The sequence below is a fragment of the Planococcus citri genome, chromosome 3, assembly GCF_950023065.1.
Source record: "Planococcus citri chromosome 3, ihPlaCitr1.1, whole genome shotgun sequence".
In the NCBI taxonomy this organism is placed as follows: Eukaryota; Metazoa; Arthropoda; class Insecta; order Hemiptera; family Pseudococcidae; genus Planococcus; species Planococcus citri.
In genome coordinates, this window is record NC_088679.1 from 5,507,311 (window position 1) to 5,532,575 (window position 25,265).

Genomic DNA, 25,265 nt, shown 5'->3' on the forward strand with positions numbered 1-25,265 from the left:
ATACAATGTCTCCAGTATTTATGCTTTTTTTTTTGTGGATAATCAACCATGTATTTTCGCTAAGTGGGTACCTATCTTCAAAAATTTGCCAAAAATCGAAAAATCAACTTATTCGACAACTCAAAATTTGGTTCCGGGAAATGGATAACGTGCTCTTTAAATGACCCAAAATTTAAGCCCAAGTGGAGTAGAAAAGTTGTAAAAAATTCCTTGTTGAGAATTTTGCTGTATTTGCGGCGAACTAGTTATGCAAATCTATTAACATATTTTCAACGTGGTTTGCATACGTATTTTCGAAGGGATGACCAATGGCACAAATCGCAGCCCTGTAGCCCTTTTTCTCAGAAATTCTGAAAAAAATATATATATGATGAACAACTTTGTATGCTGAACAACATATTAAAAAAATGGGATGGCATTATGTCGTAATAAAGTCGATTTAAAAAAATTGAAAGTTTGCGAAAAAATGCGATTTTTCATTTAAAACATGAAAAAAAGTTTTGACTGGTGAAGTTGACCCATTTTACCCCTATTGTACTCTTATTTTAACGTATCCGTTGAAAAAGTTGAAAAAATAAACGTTGCCAATATGTGAAAAATTGAATGAAGTGCAACTCAAAATGCCATGCAAGCAACACGTGATGTAATAAATATTTTTTTTTCAATTTTTGGAAGCTTTTTTTGTCACCAATATTTTTTATCATGCTCAAAACCATATTTTTGTAATAAAATAATTTTTAACAGCTCATTTCATGATTTAACTGATCACACCTAGCTATTTCATGGAATAACTAGATTAGGTGAACTGTGAACAATTTACTTGAATTAAATACTTTTTCGTTAATGTATGAAATAACTAGTTATTTCATACATTACTTGGAGTAAATACTTTAACTAAACCAGGGTTGGCAAAAAAAAAACAGACATGTTTAAAACAGTGTTTAAAACAGTGCTTTAAACAGGCCAAAAAAATTGAAGTGTTTAAAACAAGGAAAGTGTTTAAAACGTTTTAAACAATGTTTTTTTTGAAATGGAAAAAAAACTTTTTCTCATGAATTTCCCAATTTTTTACAATCACGGTCACATTTAAAAATCATTTGATAACCAATATAAAAATGATGAACAGAAATTTCAATTGTTAGCAGAAAGAACATTACATGATGAATAAAATTTAAACAACAAAAGTAAGACTTTTGAGATTTGAGTTTTGACTACCTATTCATTTTGCTTATTTATTCAAAATTTTGTTTTAAACACTGTTTTAAACAACGAATCGATGGAACTGTTTTTAACATTTGTTTAAAACAAAAACTGTTTAAAACAAAAAAAAAACGTTTTTTTTGTTTTTTTTCCAATTCTGACTTTAACGGTAAAACATGTATATCCCGAAATATTCTTTTTTCCTGTTTTGGGCACATTTTTTCATGCTTTTGGGCTCCTATGAGCTCTCAAACATTCTTGATGTGGGAAGATGATTTTGCTGGTTCAGAAATTTTTCAAATTTGAACAGCATTACCTTTCAGAGATTCAAATTTCGAAAACTGGAACTAGATTGGCCCAAGCTTTCTCAGTGAGTACACACAGCAAAAATAAAATAAAAAAATAAATTATAAAGAAAATAATTTTATTTTTACAACGATAATTTTAAATGCTGTACGAATGCTTGAAAAATAAAGCATTCGTTCACTACAAAAACTGCTTTAAAATATTTCAACGAGATATAATCTATTTATTTACATTATTTTTCTGCGACTACGGCACACTGGGGTTAGCTCTTATTTTGTAAAGTTATCAAGTGTATCGTATTATAATTGGAAAAAGGGAAGTGAAAAGTTAAGGTAGTTTGAAAATAAATAAATAAATATGTATCTACTACACAAAAAAAAAACAATAAATAAGTAAATCATATAAATGAACAAAACAAATAAATAAAAAAAAAGAAAATATACTCGTATAAAATACGTATAAAAAATAAAATTCGATAATGGTTTTTGCGATTTGTCATATTTCATATTTTTGAATCTGTTATTTCGGAGTAGGTACTTTTCAATTTTATAAATGTAATTTGGAGAAAAAACCTCGAAGAAATTTACTAAGATGAAAAAAATTTGTGACATAGTGATTGTGATTATTAGGTACTAAAATATGAACAATTCGCAATTGATTGAACCATTTCGTATAAATAAATACAGTACACATGAAAATATTTCATATTATAAATATAACAACAATATTATAATTAAATATTTACATACAATTGTTTTTCACGTGGGATGTTTTTTATTCGAATGAAATAATCTTCAACATAATAATAATAAGAATCATTCTAGTCCATGATTATTTTTAGTTAAAAACGAAGGTAGGTACTTTTTTTTTATGGCAAACATTTGACTCGATTGGGCAAAAAGGAAGCATTTTTGGATGGGCTACGAAGTACGAACAAGCTAGTCATATATTTCTTCGCCATGGATGTAAAATTTTACTCTGATTGCGCGAATGGAAAAGTAAAAGATTTCTTTCGAATATGACTAGTTCGATTTGAAAGTTGAGCGCGATAAAACTCGGGGGGATAAAAGGATAGTAACAAAAAAAAAAAAAATGAAAGAAGGAAAATATAAACGATAAATAAATAAATAAGTAATAAATTAAATAAATAAATAAATAAATAAAGAGGAAAAATACGTAAAAACCAACAAAAAAAAAATACTACAAGTATTTTTAAAAGGCGATATAATTATCTAATTATATTTTGATATCACGACGTGTAAAAAAGAAAGTACATTCGAGAAAATTGTACGCTGATGGTAGACTTTTCAGTTGACATTGACTGCTGAGTGAGCATCGCGGTTGTACAAATTCCAGCGCATTTCCATGCGCAATCATTTCCCATTTCGAAGTACACAAGAGTTATGTAGGTATTCCAAAGAAAAAAAATGCGGCGTATCAAGGTGGTTATTCTTCTCCCGGCGGCACGTATGCTTTGTAAGCGACCCAATGTGGATCAGTGGCGGATCGGCGGCCCCATCCGTTGCCACCGCCACCGCCTCCGCCACCTCCGGCCCATCCGCCACCGCCAGCAGCAGCGGCTGCGTTGCCACCGGTGGCGTAGGCATCAGAACCAGCGTAGGTGGCATCGCCACCTCCTGTATGGGCTCCGCTGCTGTAACTGTCTCCCTGAGCTAACCATGCTGAGCCGCCGCCGCCGCCACCAGACCATCCACCGCCGCCACCACCTGATGCCCACCCACTGCTTCCACCATAACTATCATGACCACCTCCGCCTCCATGCGCGTCATGGACAATTATCACCTCTTTACCTGTAAAACATATCGGAAATATAATAAATTTGCCTCCTACACAGCGATTATATTCTTATAACAGAGTCAGTGGCCAAGCGGGAGAAATTCGGCGGTCGGTGGCGACGACTTAATAGTCTGATGCGCATGCGCGTTTTACCCTTTATTTATTGCCCCTGTACTTTATTTACGCATTTGTCCTTCTTTTTATTTTAAATACCATGTATACTTTTTACTATATTATCGTCGGCTCGATCGCGTTCTTTTGCTAGGTAGTACGAGTAGGTACGTGTGTGTGTGTGTGTATGTGAGGATTTTTTTTTGCGAATTATAGTGCCACTGAGTCATGATAATCAAGAATGCTGAATTTTTTTAGTATTTACCGTGCCCACCTCCGCCTCCTTTCTTTCCGCCTCCTTTGAGTAATTGGAAGAGCGAGAGCATTAAGGCGATTTTGCTCAATATCAGAGCTTTCAACGCTTTTAGTTTTATCAATAGAATCATCATAGGACCCATGAACGCCATTTTGCCCATTAAACCGGTCATCATCATGCCCATCAATTTCTTCATCTTCTTGTCGCCTTTACCTCGACCTGCGAAATACACAAACCGGGTCAAATTAATCCAATACGCCGTGTGTGGTCCGGAGTCCAACAGGCAAAAAGTGCTCGTCGAGAAGTCGAATTTTATTTGGATGGAATTTTTTTAGCCGAAAAATTCGGCGAATTGTAGATAAGGGGGTCTAAAATGTCAGCAGATAGGTATCTCGGTAGGAAAGGGACCAAACCCCTCCCCCTCTTCATTTTTCAAAATTGAATAGTAGTTGTAGAATTGTTCAAAAATTACCTTGTGATCCGTCAATGTGGGTTAAAATTTTGCGAAAAAAACAAATATTTGAAGGAAAATGTTTTTGAGCTTTCATGAGCAATTTCGAGCAAGAACTTGAGTCATGAATTTTTGGGATATTTGAAAATGTTTCACGTAATCTATCAAATTTTAAGTTAAAATGTTGCAGAAAATCCAAAATATACTTCAACTAAAATGTTTTTTGAGCATTTTTGAAGCATTTCAATCCCAAAATTACGTTATGATTTTCGGAATTTCTGAAGAAGACGTCACGTGACCCATAGAAATGGATTAAATTTTTGGCGGGAAATCATCTTTTTTCAAAACTCGTTTTGAGCAGTTTGAAGAATTTTGAGCTGAAAAATGGCTCGACATTTTCTTAACTTTTTAAAAAGGTGTCGTACCACTCATCAAAATGGGTGAAAATGTTGGCAGAACCCAAAAAATATCATCAATGCAGTTTTGAGTACTTTTGAAGAATTTTTGAACACAAAATTGAGTCATGATTTTTGGAAATTTTGAAAAAGTGTTACATCACAAAACAAAATGGGTTATAAATTTTGTGATAAATTCAAATATTTCAACGAAAGTGAGTTTCGAGCATTCTTCAGGAATTTTGAACACAAATTTGGATCATGACTCATGAATCAGAATTATTAGAAAAAGTACTGTCATGTGACCTATCAAAATGGGTTATAATTTCAGTAGGAATTGAAGCATTTTTTCTGAAAAATGGCTCATGTGATTTTTGAATTTTGAAAAATGGTGTCTTGAGACATATCAAAATAAGTTTGAATTTCAAAAAAAAAAAATAATAATCAAACATTTTGACACAGATTTTGTTGGAATATTTTTCAGAAATTACGAGCTCCAAATTGGGTTAGGAATTTCACGATACCCGAAGATGAAGCTGTCATGCGACCTATAAAAATGTATTAAAATCTCGTCAGAAAAACAAAAAGTTCTATCAACATTTTTTTGAGTACTTTTGAAGAACTTTGAGCCCAAACTTGAGTCATGATTTTTGAAAATTTTGAAAAAGTGTCACACCACAAAACAAAATGGGTTATAAATTTTGATATCCCGTATGAAAAAAAACCAGTCATCACCACTGGTAAAAAGTACCAGTGGTATTTTCGACACCACTACCACTACCACTACACTAATAACCAGTGGTAGTGGTAGTTGTAGTTGCTGCAGTATGTACATATTTTGAACTGAAAATCAATTAAAACATATATTTTACGGCAGTACAGTCATTGTTTCTTATAGTAGACCCTTCTAGGTCAAAGAATTCAACCCCCAAAAATTTTAAAAACCAAAAAAATTTTCACGTGGGGTGGGACTCGAACCTGGGACCTCTCGTTTGGTAGTCACCTATCTAACCTACTGGGCTACTGGGGAAGTCGAAAGATTAGGTGTTTTAAGGATTTATATGCACTTTTCAGCACTTTTCAGCACTCTGGACTTAGAAAATTCCAAGTATGATGATTTTACAAAATACAAACTACGGATATATAATCAAGTTTTTAGTATGTTCGTACTTCTAGATGAAATTTTAATGGATATTGCACCATCTATACCTAAAAAAAAAGGAGCTTTCCTTATTTTTGATTTTTTGTAATTGGCCCAAATTGAAATAATTCATAATTTTCAAAGAATAAAGTGAATGATTCCTTTTGAGGTGCTGAGTATTGAAATTGTGTCCAAGAATAAAAGGTTTTAATGTTCCAAAAAAGGAAAATAATTTCCCTATTCAAAATTTAAAGTTATTTAAATTAAACATGGCTAACCAGGTATTGCAAAAACGCCAAAATGAGTGTTGGAGTTATTATTTCTATGCAAAATAATTGCTGTTTCCACTTTCCATAAAAATAGTCACACGTACTTCATCCTGTTAATAATTATTTGATTTTTTAGTTTTGACCTGTAAAATTTTTAGTTGTGATTAGTGGTTACCATTAGTCTGACCAGTCATCACTACTGATCAGCATCTTTCTGATGAGTAGTAACCAGTGGTAACTACTAATCACAACTCATCCTGTTAGTGGTGAATAGTCATGACGACTGGTTTCTTGTAGTTACCACTAATCACCACTCAATAACGAGTAGTTACCACTGGTTACTACTAGTTACTAGTGGTACTTAGTAGTGATGACTAGTTTTTTTTCATACGGGATAAATTCAAATATTTCAACGAAAGTGAATTTTGAACTCAAAATTGGGTCATGAATCAGAATTATCAGAAAAAGTACTGTCATGTGACCAATCGAAATGCGTTATAATTTCAGTGTGAATTGAAGAATTTTTTCTGAAAATTGGCTCATGTGATTTTCTGAATTTTGAAAAATGGTGTCTTGTGACATATCAAAAAAAGTTTAAATTTCGAAAAAGAAAACAAATCAAACATTTCAACAAACATTTTGTTGGAAAATTTTTCAGAAATCATGAGCTCCAAAGTGGGTCAGGAATTTCATGATTATGAAAATGAAGGTGTCATGTGACCTTTAAAAATGGATTAAAATCTCGTTAGAAAAACAAAAATTTTCATCAAAATTTTTTTTAGTACTTTTGAAGAACTTTGAGCACAAACTTGAGTCAAGATTTTTGGGAGTTTTGATAAAGTGTCATAAAACTTATCCAAACGGATTAAAATTTTGCAAAAAAAAAAAAAGTAATTGGACAAAACATGTTTTTTAAGAATTTTTGAAAAATCTTCAGCCCAAACATGAGCCTTGATTTTTGAAAATTTTGAAAAAACTGCCTTGCAACCAATCAAAATGGATTAAAGTTTTGGCATAAAATTAAAAAATCTCCAACAAACCTTTTTTCAGCACTTTTGAAGAATTTTAATGTTGAAATTGACTCATTATTTTCTGAATTTTTGAATAAAGGGGGTCATGCAACCTATCAAAACAGGTTAAAAATATGCAAAAAATTCAAATATTTCGACAAAAACGTATTTGAGCACTTTTGAGAGATTTTGAGCTTGAAATTAGTTCAAGGGTTTTGAATTTTTGAGAAAGGTGTCATAATGTCTTATCGAAGAGGGTTAAAAGTATGAGAAAAATTTAAATATTCTGACGAAAATGCTTTTGAATACTTTTGAAGAATTTGAAAACCAAATTGGTTCGTGGTTTTCTGAATTTTTGATAAAGGTGTCATGCGATTGATCAAAATACCAAATGGGTTAAAATTAAGGTAGAAAATGAAAAATCTCTATCAAAACTTTGTTTGGGCCCTTTTGAGATTTTTTTGAAAAATTGCCACGTGATCTATCAAAAAGTGTTACAAGTTTAAGAACAAATCAGAAATTGTTACCAATTTTGAGTAAACTTATTTTTTAAAAATATCGTATCATTATAGGTTGATTTTTGAAAACTATCGGAGAATGCAACCTATCAGAATAGATTTAAATTACACGAGAATTACCTACTCGTCAATTATTTAAAATGCTTTGGAACCTTATCAAAATTTAATACAACATTCTAACCAAGTCCACAATAACATTTGAAATTCTTAAGAGACGTTATAAAAATATTATAAAGATTATTTCACTGGACTTTCTTTTTAATGTCACATAATCACCAGAAAAATTTACTGAGTTTTTGGGCTAACAATTTTTTTAAGAACACAAAAAAAAATTGACGATACTTTTTCAATAATCCCAAAAATCATGACCTAGTCTAAAACTCAAGATTCCTCAAAAATGTTCAAAAAAAGTTCGTTCTATTTGAATTCCTTGTAAGATTTTAGTCTACTTTAATAGGTCACATTACGTTTTTTTTTTTTTTTTAGAAATTTTAAAAATTATGACTAATTTTACGCTGAAAACTTTTCAAAAAAAATGCTCAAAAAACATTTTTGTCGAAATACTCGAATTCTATGAGAAATTTTAATCCATTGATTACATGGCACATTTTTCAAAAATCTAGGATCTCATGAGCCAGTTTTTGCTCAAAATTCAGAAGATCAAGAGCCAATTTTGAGCTCAAAATCATTTTAAAGTGCTCAAAAAAAATGTTCGATGAGATATTTACATTTTTCTTAAATCTTTCAAAAATTCATACGATCATGACTCATGACTTGAGTCAATTTTGAGTTCAAAAAAGTTTTGACAGAACTTTTTGATTCTCTCCTGAAATATTATAAGCAACACATTTTGATAGGTCACTAGTACTTTTTCGAGAATCAACGTTTGAGCTCAAAATTATTTAAAAGTGCTCAAAGAAAGTCACCGTAGAGAATTTTGATTTTCAGCTAAAATTTTAACGCCATGATACCGTTTTTTAAACTTTAGAAAAATCATTGACTGTAGCCAATGGAAGCTAATTTTAAGCTCAAAATTCTTCAAAAGTGCTGAAACAAAGTTTTAGTGAAAATTTCTGATTTTCTCTTGAACTTATAGAAAATTTTTATAGATCGCATGACATTTCTGGGCTCGAGCTACTCAAGCTCTCACTCCCTCCTCTACAAAATAAAGTCTTTTCTGACATTTTGAACTCATTTCTACAAAACGTCAACTAAATTTTTTGTGCTGCAGAAATTCCAGCCAACTAATTACACTTTTTGCCGGCTGGACCGTAGACTAAACATAACCATGCGAATAATATCTTTCAAAAATGTTAATATTACCCATTTCTTCCAATGCTCTGGTAATATTGATATCGATGGTATTGCCTATTGAGCCGCCTGGAAAACTTCTAGCATTACTGGTAACCGATGCAGTCATTCCAGCTGGTAACGTCACCCTCAACACATGCTGTTGCAAGAAACGTTCTAAATTATATTCCAGCAAAGCTGATAACGAATTCGTAGCATCGTCTGGATTCAGACGAGCCTCCAGCTCGGATTCTCTAATCACCGGACCAAGTTCCCGTTTCGTTCGCACAATCGACAGCAAATCGCCGAGTAAATTGATACCTGCGGAAAAAAATAAATCGTTAAAAAACTTAGTTATCTCCGGCTAATAAATTAATAATTGCATCGATGCCAATGCCACAGCTACAACAAGTACACAGTTGTATGTATTAACCAGAAACATGCACCTCGTCTATTAACAAGAGTGTGATTACAGCAACGGCCAGGCTGGGCCCAACCGCTTGACGACTTTTCATATTCGTATTATTGTTTTATACACAATTTATAAATTGGTCATACTCGTACCAGTTGCCTAGTTTTTTATTTGTAATGGTTGTTTACTCGATCAAACGTCTATTTTTCACATTGCTGATAGCTCTGTGTAGTCTGACTCTCTGTACAACTGCCACCTCTGTCTGGATGGTGAAAATTAATATCGTCAAATTCTCGTATTCGCGTCATTCGTGGGCAAAAAAAAAGAGAAGAGAAAAGGCAAGGTCTCGGGTCATTTTTCTTTACACGGTGCTTTCGCTTTCGCAGTTTTGGTTTCGACGACTAATGCGATGCGAAAATTAGGTTAGCAATGGACAAGCTATGGTAGTATTTCGGTGCTATATCATTTTTTAATGACGTGATGCAGAATTAATAACCTTTTTCGTATGCGTTTTGTTCTGCGATGTGGAATTGGCAGTTGTTGGAGTCGTCGTGAGTATAGAACTGACAACTGCTGGTTCTACTTAGATTTGGGACTTGGGAGAAAACGCGACGTTGACGGGTGAGTTATTTATGCTCGGCGAGGTGATTTGACGCAGTTTTGGTTTTGAATGAAGGCAAAGTTTAATTCATTTACCTCTAGGTAGGTTCTTATTGCTGGATTCAAATCCCGAAATGAGGTGGTAGGTATTTTGAAAATGAATTGGAAGTTTTATACGCTATAGGTACTTAAAAATCCAAATCTTGATTTAGAGAACTGCTTTTTGAAATCCTCTTCTCCAACCAGTGGTTCCTAAATACTTACCTACAATTTATCGGTTGCCTGCCTCTCTTGATAATTCTGCTTTCAAAGTTTACGAATTTCAATTTTATATGAAATGGAAATTTTTTCATATGTATTTGGAAATATGTATTCAAATTTTGTTGACTGTCAAAAATTTCAATCTTTACCATATTTTGTTCTGAATTTTTGAATTTTAAAATCAGACTTCTCGAAATCGAAAACCTTTACGACTTCTGATCTTATTTCATTCCTCTTTATCCGTGGTATACAAATTTTCCTTGCGAAATATAGAAGTTGTCAAAAAAGGGGGGGGGGAATTAATTGCTGTGTTTTGGGGCAACATATCTTTTCTTAGTGGGTCGGGAAAATTTTCAGCTGATGGAATTTTTTTAGAAAACTTCTATCAATGTTGCCTTTTATTTCCATCTGCATATTTAAATTTTGGTTTTGGAAATCAACATCATGGTCTTAAAAAAATTAAGAGAATCATCAATTTGAATTCATTTTTTTTCACTGCTTACTCAATTTTTTAGTCCAATTTCTCGCATGAAAATTTTTGAAATCTATCCAAAAATTCAAAATTACCCATCGAAAGTTCCGAAGGGGGGATAAGTGGAGACCTATTTTTGTACAAAGGCTTTACAAAGCTTGAGACTCTTTTCTCAAAAATATTTGAGAAATGGGAAGGGTAATTTTTGGCAGCCGTGCGTGGAAAATTTCAGCGTTTTTATTTGTTTATTTCTTGGTTATAAAGTTGAGAAAAAGTAAGTCCAGATGATTCCAAACTTTTGTGACAAAATTTGCGGACTGTTATCTTACCATTGAAGGAAATAAAATTGCAATTTCTGTCTTAAATTTCAGTATTTCAAACTTGTAGGGTCCTTTATAGAAACATATTTTTCGTCGAAATCACTCAATGCGTCCCAAAAGACCCACAAATACACCATAAACTCGATGGAACTATTTAGAGATGGGAAGAGCAAGTCTTAAATCCGTTTTAAGCAAATGACTTTTGAATTTTAATTTTTTGGTAAATTGGAAATCTCAAAAATTATAATTTTTAATGTTTTCAATCTTCTTCAAAAAATTTAAATTGCTCCAGAAAGGCAAATCCAAAAAAAAAAGTTAAAACCTATCACAATAATAATAACTTTTGATTTTTTTGAGATTCTCAAAAATTTGTGATTAATTCAACTTTAGCATCTAAAATTTTGGTTGATAAAGTTTTAGGATTTGCTCTTTCAAAGAAAAATATATTATTTATTCAGTAAAAATTAGAATCAGACTCGAAGCCAATTTCCTACCATTCTGGAGCCACCAGCGTAATTTTCGATATCTCCGGAATTTTTGAATTTCTCCAGAAGGCTTGGAGATTATTTTGCGAGCAGCCGGATGTCGAACTGTGGTTCATTTTCGACCTGTTTCACAAATTATTCATACTCTTTATCTCATTTCCACATACCTCCAGTGCGTTTTTTTGACCAACAATTTTTTACTCAATAGGTACATACATTTTTTACCTTAAAAATATTCTGATCAAAAAATACTCGTAAGTGCACGCGAGGTGTCTGCTCAGAAACTGCACTAAATAAGGAGGCTTCTGAGGGGCATGAAATGGTGAAATTCGATTTGGAGTAAAATAACACATTTAAAGAAAAACAATCATTTTCAAAAAAATCTAAAAATTGATTCGGACAGCTGAAATTTAGGATGGGGGGTTCAGACCAGAAACTCGAATCCCAGTAAATATCGAAAAATTAAAATTTTGCGAATCCTCCTGCCCATTCGAATTTTACAATTTCGGGCTATTCTGGAGCCTTCAGCGTGATTTTCGAATTCTCCGGAATTTTGAAGCTTCTCCAGTGTCTAGACCACGTGAGAATAAATTTGGGCATGAGAAAGTAATTGAGTTGAACAACAGCTTGAGTTTGTTTTAAGAAAGAATATAGGTACATTAATTTTGATCAAGCTTAAAAAACCTGTCCTGGATTTTGATGAAAATTGACGAAAAAGTTTACTTTGATTGAAATGAGACTATTCAGACTATTTTTTAGTCCTGTAGCCGAACAAAAAGCTGATCTAGAAGTCTTCAAAGTAACGACACTGTGCAGTACCTCGATTCCCCTTCCCTCCTAAAAAGTTGCGATTTGAGTTTCCACATCTTCCTGGCATATTGAAATTGAAATTCGCGGTATCACTTTCCTCCATTCTACGAATATACTTAACAATTGAAGATTGGTGGATCGAGAAAATTACGATTTCTTAACTATATATCTATACTTTACAGCACTTTTCCGTCATTTAAAATGCTTTTTACGAAAAACTAACGTCGTTGGATTCATCATTAGCAAGTTGAAATACACACTTAAGTATCTACAATAAACACTTTTTTCGTGTTCATTTTGATCAAATAAAAATTCATTTAAAAAAGTGAATCTGGACAATTCGATCGAAACGATGGACGATGGTAAATAGCGTGGCAGCCAGGACAGCCTTCAATGATGGAAAAACAATATAAAGTTGATAAAATGGTCATGGTCAGGGCAGTATATATATATATATGTACTTAGAAACTCAAAATCAAAATTTTAAAAGGAGGTGGCCCGAGGTAGGTACTTTTCCACGTCACATCAGATAACAAAAAATGGCAAAAAAATGTTTCCCCTTCAAGAATGGGCACTTAGAGACCTCTTGGCTCAGCTACCTGCGCAGCTAGCGGACTTAATATTTTTGTGAGTGGTCTTCCACTCAAAGTAAACTTTTTCGTCAATTTTTGTCAAAACACAAAATACATTTTTCTCATTCCATCCTAATAACGCACCTCGGGAGTAATAAGGTCACATCTCAAAAAAGTGAAATTTTACAGGAGAGTGATTTTCTTTTTTTTTAAAACTTGATTCATTATTTTTATCAACTTATAATTAATTGTGAGAAATGAATAGCACCTCATTTTAAAGATCTGGTATCCTACCTTCATTTAGCATAAGAACACTTTGAAAAATAAAATCTTAAAGAGGAAATATTTCAATGTTTGGAAAACATTTTGAGTTATAACCTTTCATTAATGTTGATGTGGAGGCGGAAGGAAGCGTACAAAAAAATTTCATGATAACAAAGTTGTAGAGAATTAAATTTCCAATCGACATAATATCGTTAGTTTTTTTCTAGAGTGCTTAGTTTTTGAGTTTTTCTCGAAAAACTAAAATTTCATGATATGTGCAAATTCATTTTTCTGAAAAGTGATCAATTTAAAAAAAATTTTCCATTTGGTACAAGCCAATAAAAAATGCACTCCTTGTGACTATTTCTAACTGACAAACATTCAAAACAATCAAAACTATTTGTTAACACTTTGTATGTACGAAAATTGCTCAAAATGTACCCAACTCAAAGTGTAATTTTTGGATGAGGAGGGTCATACAAACCCCAAAAATGCAAAAACATCAAAATCGATTTTTTTTGAGATGTGACCTTATTACTCCCGAGGTGCGATAAATAGTCATGTTGTATCTAAGGGGACAATATGCATTCACTGGCTAGACAGGGATACTTATCGTATTTCTACCGGGTGACCAAGAATAATGGGATTTCGATGTTATCAAAAAGGAGAGAAAATTCCCGTTATGAAAATTACAAAATGAAATAATCATGTAAAAAATGGCGTTTGAGTGATTGTATTAATGAAATACGAAATAATCTTTCATTTTGCATCCAAACAATGAATCGAAAGCACTTTTTCTCGATTGTTATTTCATTTTCCAGTTTTTAATTAGGGAAATTTTTTCCCTTTTTGGCATATCAGAATATTACAAAACCCATTATTCTTGGTCACCCAGTATCAGTGATAATATTATAGGTAAATCTTTCATCAGTAAGGATAGGTTCTGTAGGATTCAATCAATTAGATTGATCCCATAGTACTTTACATACAAAAGATCTATTCAATGCATTAAGGCCAAATGTGAAAAGCTCGTAAGTTCATAAAGCTCAATTCCTTCTAAACTCGAGGCTATCAGCCAAGTCAAGAAGGAATTAAACTTCACTTGTTGATTCACGCTTCACAGTGTAGGTCTGATCGTCAGAGATTAATAGGGCCAGTCACTCCTACGTAAGTTTAGTGCTCGAGTCTCAGGTCCTCCGCCTTCAGTAATTCGGCTTTTGGGGACGAGGGCAAAGTGATTGTTGACACAGGAGTAGGTAAAGCAATCCTACTTACACCACTGTACTGTAGAATATAGGTATTTTCTTAATTCGAATGTGTAGAGCTTTTTTAATATAATTTAGACTTAGTGAAACGTGTTATAATCAATTTCAGTAAAAAAAAAGAGAAGAAATTAATCCAAAAATGTTCCATTTTCGCCCCACAAATTCCTCCAAGTAATGATTACCTATTCAAGAAAAAAATCTCCCCTGTCTCTAGAAAAATTCAGAAAAAAGTGTAATAGGTTGATGAAAGTCTGTAAGTATATTTTTGAAAATTTCTCATTTCTAGTCAGAATCATTATTAGGTATTCAAATCCCCATTCCAGAAAAATCCTCCCTCGGTCCCCACTAATGTTTTTGATTTTTCCACCAACATTGTTTGGGGATTCGATGCAGATTTTGCTTAAAAAGTGCTAAGTATATTTACATATGTACATATTATAGAAGGATTCTGATATAGTGATGAGAAATTTTATGTAAATAAATTACCAACTTTTACCTGTAGGTATAGGTCTATTCCATTTTTCTTGGGTTTTTTCCAATTTTCGGGAGCTCATAAGGGCACCAAAATAGCTCAGGAAAGGGAAGTGGGGGTTTTCTCGAAAATTTGAAAACTTGCCTATTTTGAAGCATTCTCACACAAAAAATATAGGAAGTTTTTGGGTAAATTAAACTGTTTTTTATTTCTTTCAACATATATGAGGGCTTGCCAACACGATCTAGGCAATTTGAAATTGGCAGCCTACAATTTTCAGGGAATTCCCTCCCCCATAAAAACCATAAATTTTGAAGGGAGATGAAAAAAAAATGCAAAAAGGTCATTTTGCAAATTTGATAGATAGCTTCCAGCTCCTCGAGCCCGAGAAATAGGCAATCTTCGTAATTAATTCAGCAGATCTTAACGAGAGAGGCCCATTTACATATTATATAGGTCATATGCTAATTTTTTTCCAGCTCTCATTTTAATAAGTTATCAAGTTCAAGTACCCTACGATTTGAAATTGATGACAAAAAATGCAAAAAGATCTACGCGTAAATTTCAACGACCAGATTACGCATCTCGTTGCAGCAAGTAAGTACCTACTACCTACCTATACATTTAATATCCTTTCAAAAAGAACGACACACTCGTATGAAAAAAAAAAGGTTATCCCATTTAGAAAAAAAAAAAGATATGGTTAACCGAATAACGAAATGAAATACAATAATCAGAAACACTTTATCAATACACTTTCATGAACTACTTCAATGGGAACAAACGTAAATAAAGATGAAGAAAAAGAGTGCACCTTTCTTTCTAACAATAGTGCACGATCCAGAATAGGAATACGCATCGTCATGATCGAAGCTTTACTTTCGTTTAATGTAACTTAATGGCAGATGAAGAGACCAACGAACGTGTACACTATGATTCATAGGAAGACGTGTACCGTACCATATTAAAAACCGTACCTACTCGTATAGCCTATTCACAGCATCAGCCAGACAAGAAGAGAGATACGAGTATGCTGTAAAATGTACCTATACCTACGTATATTAAAACGAATTCGACATAATGTGTACTGCGATTCTTTTTCGTCGTGGTCTCGCGACCAGAAAAGATACCTACCTAGAAGAAGATGAATGAGAGACGTGGTACAACAGTATACGGTAAAATGATGATCGTATCATGATCATAAAAACGGGTATCTACCAATCTGGGAATATTGCGCATTGGCAATAAGATGCAAATGAATATTACAGTACCTATCGAGTACTTAGCAAAATATAGACTGCTGAGGACATTTACAACTCTCGAATCGAAAATCACTCCGTAAGGCGAATTTACTAATTCGAAACGCGAGTAATTTAAAATTTATACACAGAATTCAGAAACTCGAAACGCAGGTGCGAAAGTGCCAAGCGTTTAAAATCTATAAGAATTAGTTTATTATTACGAGAATAGTCGTTTTTTTTTTTTTTTTTTACTTCTACCGGCAAGTCACACGCTACTAACTTATCTAATAAGAGTGAAACTGATAGTATATTATCTTCGTAATAGTCGCAGATTAATGACAGCCGTGTTTTATAATTTGTCTGAAAATGCAACTAATTTTAATACATTTTCATACATTAGCCCCGTAATGGACCGTAGGTATGCATATGGCCTATTCGCGATGTCTAGGTATGGTATTCAGCTAAATTATCGCGTATTTTAATTACCTTCTCGTTTTTTTTTTTCGGCATGCATAATAATTTTATATGTTATGAGAATAATTCGAACGTGGAAAGTGTGCGAGTTGGATTTGGTCAACGAGTTTTGATGCAATTATCTGCTTATTTCGCCGGCCGGCGATGCGACGATTGGTTAATATCTAGACGAGCTTTATTAGTAGATGGTACATAGAAAGAAGGCTGCTTATCTGCTGCATTTTTTTTAGGCTTTCATTGTCCATTAGAATTGAAATAGAAGTGCTCTGTTTTGCACCGAACAAGGATCATGTTCAAGGATCTTGAAAGCGACCTCGATGATCTAAATTTTTTGGAACTATGCGCCGACTAATTGTTCGTCGTTGACGGTGTATTGCGATAATTAACTGAGGAGATATTTTGCATACCTACGTATCCTATAGGTAGGTATGAATGGTAATTAAACGGTTCGTTTGGTACCCGGAACATCCCATCTTCCGCTCTGTGAGACGAATGGATTAATTCGCAAAAAGCATTATTTGGCAAAAATTTATTCAAAAATTATCAAGTCAAAAAAATAAAGTTCATCTCGAATTATTGGTAAGTAGTTAGGTACTTATATGCTAATTTTTGATAATAAGTACCTACAGGTATTTAGAACGATTCGTGCCATAAGGTTTTAGGGTCTGTTCTCTCATATTTTTTTGAATTAATTACCGAGTCGATTTTTTCGTTGACTTATGGGTCGTTGAATTTGCAGTTTTTGAAGTTTTTTTATTGGTTTGCTGTAAGTACCTACTTTTAGTTCTGAAGTTTATCAGAATAAGCTTCAAGACAATAAGTTGGGACTTTTGCAAAAAAAAAATCAGCTAGAAAACCTCAATAAAGATAATCATACTTTGCTTGCTGAAAACTTTAGGTGAGGAGAACTGAAAAAAATTGATGGGTGGTACTTTCTGATGAGTACTTGGACAACTTTCGTAACATTTATAAGGGTCGAGGATGTAAAATTTTGAATAAGTATTCAACTCCACAGGCTTACCCATGCTTGGGAAAATTGACGAGAGCCAAAATGCGGCATGAAAGAGAGCTTTTCACCCTCCACCTGCTAATAAAAACTATCTCATGGAAAAATTAGGTATTTCATTCAATCAATCGTTATTCGTTACCCGGGGAGGGGGGATGATTGGATGTGATTAGATTTGGACATTCCATAAATCTCATGTGACCTGACCTCACCAGATCCGGCCAGATTAGAATTCTAGTCGAATTAGATCAAATCAGACCTGATGAAAGACCTGATTGATTCTGATCAGATACAAAGACATATATTTTGTAGACTTAATTAAATCAGTTCAGGCCTTTTCAGAACCAATCATTTCCCCCTGGAGGGGTAAATATTGTTTATTTAAATTGAAATTTTTCAATAAATTTTCCAAGTTCAATATTCATTTGATCAATAGCTCCCAGATTTTCCATTTTTTGGGCTCTCCGCGTCAAAATTAGAGCTGAGACGAGTTGCCTCATTCTCCCTCCTAAAACAAATAAGTTACCTACAAGTATTCCCAAATAACCTCTATTTTTTTTAAACCGAGATTTTATTTCTGGAGACACAGACACTGCATTAGTTAATTTTCCAAAATGATTTAATTTTATGCATTCCTGTGAAAAATTATACTCGTTTGTTTCCTTTCACTTTTTGACTCACGTACCTATACCTACCTACTTCGAGATTCCATTTCTGTCCGGAACCGTTCAACCAATTTCGACAAAAATTTCACAGAAAAAAGAGGAAAATAGGAAGATCTTGTGGCACCTACCAATACTCGTATTTTTGAATTCGGGCGAAAAGTAGATAGGTGGATAAGTTTTACAGTGGTTCAAAAATCATCAACTTGAAATAAATTTGTGAGCAAGTAAGTATGTACATAGAAAAAAGAAAAAAAAATGAGTAAAAACAAAGTTACTCAGAAATAGGTAAACAATGCTTCGCTCATAGCAACGTAAAATTCAATTTTTTACAATTTATATTTATAAAAATTGTTTATGGTGTCATTAATTTGTTCAAAAAACTGATTTTTATGAGAAGACATATTGTTTTCTAATTTTTTGATAATAATTCTTGAACAACGAATTAGCCAATTTTCTTCTTCCACTCCTGAAATTTTCATCAAAATTGGTCAAAAAGTTTTACCTATATGAATCAAATTTTAATGTTTCAAACGCCAAAAACAGTCGAAAAACACATTAAAGTTTTTTCCAGAGATGTGCAGAATTCAGCCACTTTGAAAAATTAATCTAATTATGTGCTCTTCGAAAATCAAATTTCGTTAAAAATATCTGTTTTCGAAAGTCGTTAATGGATTCATGAAGTTTGACATTTAAGCTTTTTGTAATTGTCATTTTTTTTACTCCTCATTTTCACGAAATTTCTCATTTATTCACAATATTAAGAAAGTATTAAAAATTTAACCTTTTTTTTGGGAGGGGGAGGTTGTGTTTGTAATTGCACGATTATTACCAATTGTTTGAGATTTTTAGCTTTTTGGACGGGGGGGGGGGTTATGAAGCACTTTCAATTTTCATACTTCTACTCATTTCCTTCCACTCAGTAATTTTTTTCTCCAAATTTCCAATTTAAATTGTCAGAAAAATCGGTTATAAAATTTGAAAAAATTATTAGTTTGGTTCAATAGCAGAGGTAGGGTTTCTTAAACGGAGAGCAAAGCAATATGATTTACAGGCATAAAAATGTTGAAAATTTGAAATAGTTTTCTAAAAAGATTGTATTAATACTATACCTACTTGAAAAATCACTTCATGAAAATGAAAATGAAATTACTGCTTGAGCGAAGCAAGAGCAAAAGTTTTTTGAAAAAATTAATTCAAAAGACAAAAAAAAGGTATTGCTTTTTTACCCCTCCCATTGGCCACTCTATTGGTTTTTTGAAAATTTTATTAAGATTAGGTACTGATACTGCCTCCCATACTTTCAGACTCGTAGCCAACATAAGGACAGTGGGAGTGACACTTTCATTTTCTAAAATCTACTCATTGGTTTAAAAAATGGTTAATTTTCCTTTTTCAGAAAAGTTTGTAATTTTTTCTTCTTTACATTAAAAAAAAAAAAAAAAATGAAAAAATTATCATAGACAATTTTTGAAAGTTGCTGGTGGAAATTCGAATAACGAATTTTCAAAATTACTTATCGATACGAAATTTGCTTCGAAATTAATTAATCCTACGAAGGAAAAATTACGAGCAGAACAAGAGCACCATTAATTTATAAAAACATAATTAATTTTTTAATTTTTTTTTTGTAAATAAGTATCTATTAATTTTTCATAGTTTAAATTCTGCTAATAATGTTCCCTAAATTTTTTTAAAAATGTTTATTTGGATTTTAGATGATTTTATTTTATGTTATTTTAATTAAATAAAATTTTTATTTACCTAGATTTACTCGTATTAGTAATTTAATAATATTGCAGAGGACCGAGAGGGCGCAGATAGCAATCTGCTCCGGACCTAGATTTCCTGGAGGGTCCTAAAAATCAAGGGCTTGAGATAAACTATGAATTTATGATCATACAACAGGTAAAATTTTAAAATTCATCGAAAATTTTCAATTTTAGTTTATTAAAACAAAGCAGTTTTGACTTTTGAGTTCATTGAAAAAAAATTGAAATTCAACGATTTTTCCCAGAATAAATTTTTTAGGGGAAGATGAATCAAATGATATTTGTTCCTGGCCCATTTCGGTTTTTGAAAGCTCCCTCCATCACCTTCAAACTTTCTCGACATTTTTCAAAAGATATTCTGAATATTTCTACAAAAATCAAAATTTTGTGGACCTGAACAACCATGATTTTTTCACTTTATCGTTTCTTATATTGGCCTCAAAATCAAAAACATCCCCTTGTTGTGCATCGCAGACTTTTATTATAGAGTATAGACTACGATATCTGAATTTGAACCTTGAATAAAGAACTGCGTTTAATTTTCGCTTCAGTTGTGATGAAAGCAACCGTTAAAAAAAATTAAATTTAGTAGGTACCTACCTATATTGTTCCAAAGATTGTTTTTCACTATCTAATTAAACTCAAAACAAATTAACATCAAAATGAGTTAGTGTTGTCCCAAAAAATCATACTTATTTGAAAAATGTGAGCATTTTTTACCTCTTCAGTTATTTGAAGATTTGATCACGAATCAGTAAGTACCTATTGATTTTAATTTTTCTGTCTTTAATTTTCAAGTCGATTCTTTTTCAAGTTGTAGGTATATTTCATTTTTGTTATTAGAAAAAAAATAATTAAATTAGGTATCATTTGTTGCAATTTTTTCGAATTTTTTGTTTTATCAAGAAAATGGTCAATAAAGAACGAATCTGTCCCCAAGATCTGATACATGAAAATAACGCTGCATGTAATATCTACCTACACCTAGTCACTTATCATTCCCATCACTAAACAGGCAATCTTACAGATAAACGACGAGATAAGTGTACAGAGAAACAAACTCGTTATTTTTCAAACAATGTATAGCTAGTTATGCTACCTATACCACCTACTTCCCATTGATATGATCTACGGATCACGCAGATAAATCATAAATCGTGCGTTTCAACGCATCTTATATTTCACGATACCTACGAATTAATCGCCCAACAACGTTTAGTTAATGTTTGTTTAAAAAATCCGTCATTTTTGAAGGCTCTGTGTTGGGTGTTTGAAAAATTTCATTTGATCGAATAAGAATAAATAATGAATCAATACTTAGACCAATGGTGTTCTAAAAAAGAATGAGGAGTGCCTACAGAAACATTCATTGCGTTTTATGCGTTTAAAATAGTCAAAATTTGTGCTTGAAAGGTCATTAACCTCACAAATTGAAAATTTTCTTTCAAATTTTTTATACAGCTTGAAATTATCATACAAGGCAAACTCATAAATTTTGATCGAAGGGGCTAAAATCCAACCACTCTTCTGCACGAAAAAAGTAACATATTTTGGCCAACATTTAGAGCCCCCCTTAATCGAGATTTGACACCTCACCAATCACCAATCACCATATTACACCATACTGAATAAACATTTTAAAAAACTCACTTTTCATTCTACTAAACTGATCCAAAGCTACCAATATTTTTTGTTGAACACACTTAAACGATAACCGAAACAAACAATCTTTATAAATTTCGTACAAAGGCACCATCGGATCGCCTTCCTGCGACACGGCGTCATTTTTATCGTCGATTTCGTTATCCTCGATGCTCTTCAAAGGCGCGTAATGGCCTTGCGAAATACTCAAAAAACGCGCATATCTTTCCGGAAACAATTTAGTGGTTATATTTTTAACCGAAAACACTGGTATTATTGGTTCACTACTATTAACATTAGAATTACTACTTAAAAAAGGTACACTTTGGTTTTGATTTAAATCTAACGTTTGCTGCGTATTATTATTATTCGCCACATCTTCGGCATACGATACACAAATACGCGTTATAATCGCGAATAAAATATAAAACAACGGACGCGAAAATGCCATGTTCGAAGTGTCCTTGGCCGTCGGTCTCGCCATAGTGAAATATGATTCAAGTGTAAAGGCGCTTTTATCAATGTAATTCGGTCAATGGTAACTACATGAAACGAATTTACCAAATTGTTCTTTACCGGAGTTTAAGTCGCCGACGTGAGTGGGAGGTGATTCAGCTCGACGTTAAACGATCCGATGTAACCAAGCGTCCGCCTTGCCTCCGATACTCTATACATACACACGCTCGTGTAAAAGCAAAACCATCAACGCCCGCAATCCCGCACTTTGCCCAAGTTGCGGATTTTTTTCCGGTACGTGAAATCATTTTTTCGCCAATTTTATACTCATTTGTTATCGTATGGGTCCGGTTTCAGACGAGGAAGTGAGGCTTTTTTGAGGCGGAATTATTGCTTCTTTTGGGATTCAATTTTTTTGTGTTTCAAAAATGAAAGAAATTTACTTAGTTCTTTGTTGACATTTTTTCAATTTATGTATTGATATTTTTGAGATTATCATTTTGGATGGAAAAACATAATATTATGTACCTACCTACATAAGCGTTTAAACATCAACAAAGCTATGCATTAAAAGAGCTCATCAGCCAATGTTTTAGGTTTTAAAAATCATTTTTTGAGCTTTGGGGAATTAAAAAAAATCAAATTTAGAACAACTGCAAAAAAATTGCTTAATTGAGCAAAGAAGTTGCGGATTGGTACGTGTACCTTAATTTTCACAAACACAATCTTTTCAAACACCTTCTGAATCAATTGGAAGCGGTTTAAAGCCGGGTCGAGCAGTTCTGAAGTCTCCAAAAAAGTTTTGGAAAATACGATTTCCATAAAATTTCACCCAAATGATACCAAATTTTAGTTTTCTAGCACAATTTGGCCAAACTTACACCTCAAAGCTTGAAAAATGAACTTTGGCACTTGACGTTTTTTCTGGTGGAGTAGGGTACCTAATTTTACACAGGTCCTCAGTTTTCGACCAATAGGTACTTTTGTTTCGACCAGAAATTACAATTCTATGTTAGGAATTTTGAATGAAGGCCCCCCCACAGTGACTCGGATTGCGAAAAAAGGCGCGCATGGCGTTTTACAGCAAAACTATGACCATATCAAATGTTGAAAGTAGTGATTTCGTAGTAATTTTCAACGAGGAATTCGAATCCGATGTCCTTTTTTTTCGCCAAACCCCTTGGGGGGTGGTACCAAAATCAAATTTTGCAAAAATGAAAAAAAAATCGAGTGATATGTCAAAATGTAGGTTTTTTGGATCGAGAAACACGAATCTGAGGTTTTTTTTTCGTCAGACCTCATGGGGAGGTGCTACCAAAATCAAATTTTGTAAAAATGAAAAAAATCGAGTGATATGTCAAAATATCCCTATTGACAATTTTACTAGCAGAATGCTAGTATTAGTAGCACCCACCTAGCATGAGTAGCAGGAAACTAGCATGATACTAGCGTTATGCTAGCATGAAATAAACTGGCATAACATGCTAGCAAAATGTCAGCTTATTACTAGCATGATACAAACTAGCAAGAAGTATGCTAGCAATGAGCTAGCTACATGCTAGCAACATAACTACCGAATGAAGCTAGCAACATAACTACCGAATGAAGCTAGCATTTCCAGCTAGCAAAATGCTATCATATATCTAATATGAGATGAGCTAGCACAATGCATGCTAGCAATATGCTAGTTAAACCCTTGCCCCTTAATTACCAAGTGATGCTAGCAGTTCATACTATGATGCTATCATATCCCTAGCATGGGGTGAGCTAGCAAAATGTATGCGAGCAATGTGCTAGTTAAACCCTTGCCTCATAATTACCTAGTAATGCCAGTTGTCCCTGCTAGCATGATGCTATCATATTGCTAATGTGAGATTATCTAGCAAAATGTATGCTAGGGATATGCTAGTTAAAACCCAGCACCATAATTATCGAGTGATCCCAGCAGTTCCTGCTAGCAAAATTCTACCATAATACTAGCCTGAGATGAGCTAGCACAATGTATGCTAGCAACATGCTAGTTATATCCTAACGTCATAATTACCGAGCGATGCTGGCAGTTTCTCCTAGCATTAAGCTACCATGTTGCTAGCATGATATGAGCTAGTAAAAAGTACGCTAGCCAGACACTAGTTGATCCTAGCAGAATACTAGCATGGAATCAACTAGCATATTACCAGTTAGAATGGTGTTAGCACTTTGCCAGCAGACATTTTATTGAAAAATTCATCCTAGCATAGAACTGGTATGGTGCTAGCATCCCAGTTGGGTGAAAATCTGCTCTTCTGCCAATAAATACGCGGTAAAGAGCAGTTTAATTGGCGTTTTATACTTCAACGCGACTTTAAACTGCTGCCATGCAGCAGATTTTACAGTTTTCAAAATCGCGCTTCAATTCACGGGCGTAATTTGAAGCGACTTTTTAGGTTGTTGCATTTTCTGCACAGCAGAATAAAATTTCTGCTGATAAACACGCCACAAGAATATTTCGTAGCGTATTTTTATCGCGTAAAGCCGCTATGCTTCTAAATTATGTGGCGTATTTTTGCACGTTGAAAAAACCAGCCACAAAATACGCTACGCAAATATTTCGTAGCGTATTTAATCGCGTATTTTCTGAAAAACGCGCGTAAATGTGGTATTTTCCGCGTGTGTTATAGGTTAGTATGTAAATATTTGTTCTCTTCTACCAAGATCCCTGGTGGAGTAGGTAGCAAGGAGTCCGCTCACAGATCCGGGGACCCGAGTTCGATCCCCGCTAGTGCCGAAAAATTTTTCAAGAATATTTTATCAATGGCAGATTTTTACGCGTAATTAAAATACGCGCCGATTTATGGGCAGAAAAGGCATTGGCGTGAAGTGTTAAATCTCCTGCCCACGTTTTTATGTCGCGTAAGAGCAGATTTTCACCCAACTGGGATGAGGTGAAGTGGTGAACTAGCAAAAGACAGGCCAGCAATTTGCTGGTTTCATGCTAGCAGCATAACCACTGAGTAAAGCTAGCCGTCACTACTAGCATATTTCTAGTGCATTGCTAGCACCCTGTAATGGTGCTAGCATGAGGTGAACTAGCAAAAGACATGCTAGCAATCTGCTAGTTACATGCTAGAAAGACAATCACTGGTAAACTTGCACTAGTCTACTGCTAGCGCTATCCTCACCTTGGTAAAGCTAGCAGTCAAAGTACTGGCATGGTGCTGGATTTTTGTTAAACGACTTCTTATCCGGATGCTAGCAGTCAAGTGCTAGCATAATGCTAGCAACTTGCTAGCGTTGTTCTTTATCATGATACATTTAACTTCTCTTAGACGAAGTATGTAGTCAAATCGAATATAA

General features: G+C 33.5%; 1 protein-coding gene across 2 annotated transcripts; it reads right to left on the reverse strand.

The window, feature by feature from the left end:
* Positions 1 to 1,603: 1,603 nt before the first annotated feature.
* LOC135840453 (uncharacterized) lies at positions 1,604 to 22,359 on the reverse strand. Of its 2 annotated transcripts, none has more exons than XM_065357005.1 (4): positions 21,483 to 22,359; positions 8,778 to 9,065; positions 3,689 to 3,889; positions 1,604 to 3,317 (listed from the first exon to the last, which is right to left on the reverse strand). In XM_065357005.1, the coding sequence occupies exons 1-4, from the start codon at positions 21,955 to 21,957 to the stop codon at positions 2,953 to 2,955; spliced, it is 1,329 nt and encodes a 442-aa protein (XP_065213077.1). In that variant the 5' UTR covers positions 21,958 to 22,359; the 3' UTR covers positions 1,604 to 2,952. The 2 variants fall into 2 exon arrangements, with proteins under 2 accessions (XP_065213077.1, XP_065213076.1); XM_065357004.1 differs by having other exon boundaries at positions 3,680 to 3,889; positions 21,483 to 22,357.
* Positions 22,360 to 25,265: the final 2,906 nt, after the last annotated feature.

Bases quoted from the DNA above. Each gene is read 5' to 3' on its own strand.
- LOC135840453 (XM_065357004.1), bottom strand. From the start codon at position 21,957: ATGGCGAGACCGACGGCCAAGGACACTTCGAACATGGCATTTTCGCGT. The intron at 9,066-21,482 runs GTGAGTTTTTTA...TTTTTTCCGCAG, and splicing joins TCAGTTTAGTAGAATGAAAA to GTATCAATTTACTCGGCGAT. The intron at 3,318-3,679 runs GTAAATACTAAA...TATGTTTTACAG, and splicing joins AGGAGGCGGAGGTGGGCACG to GTAAAGAGGTGATAATTGTC.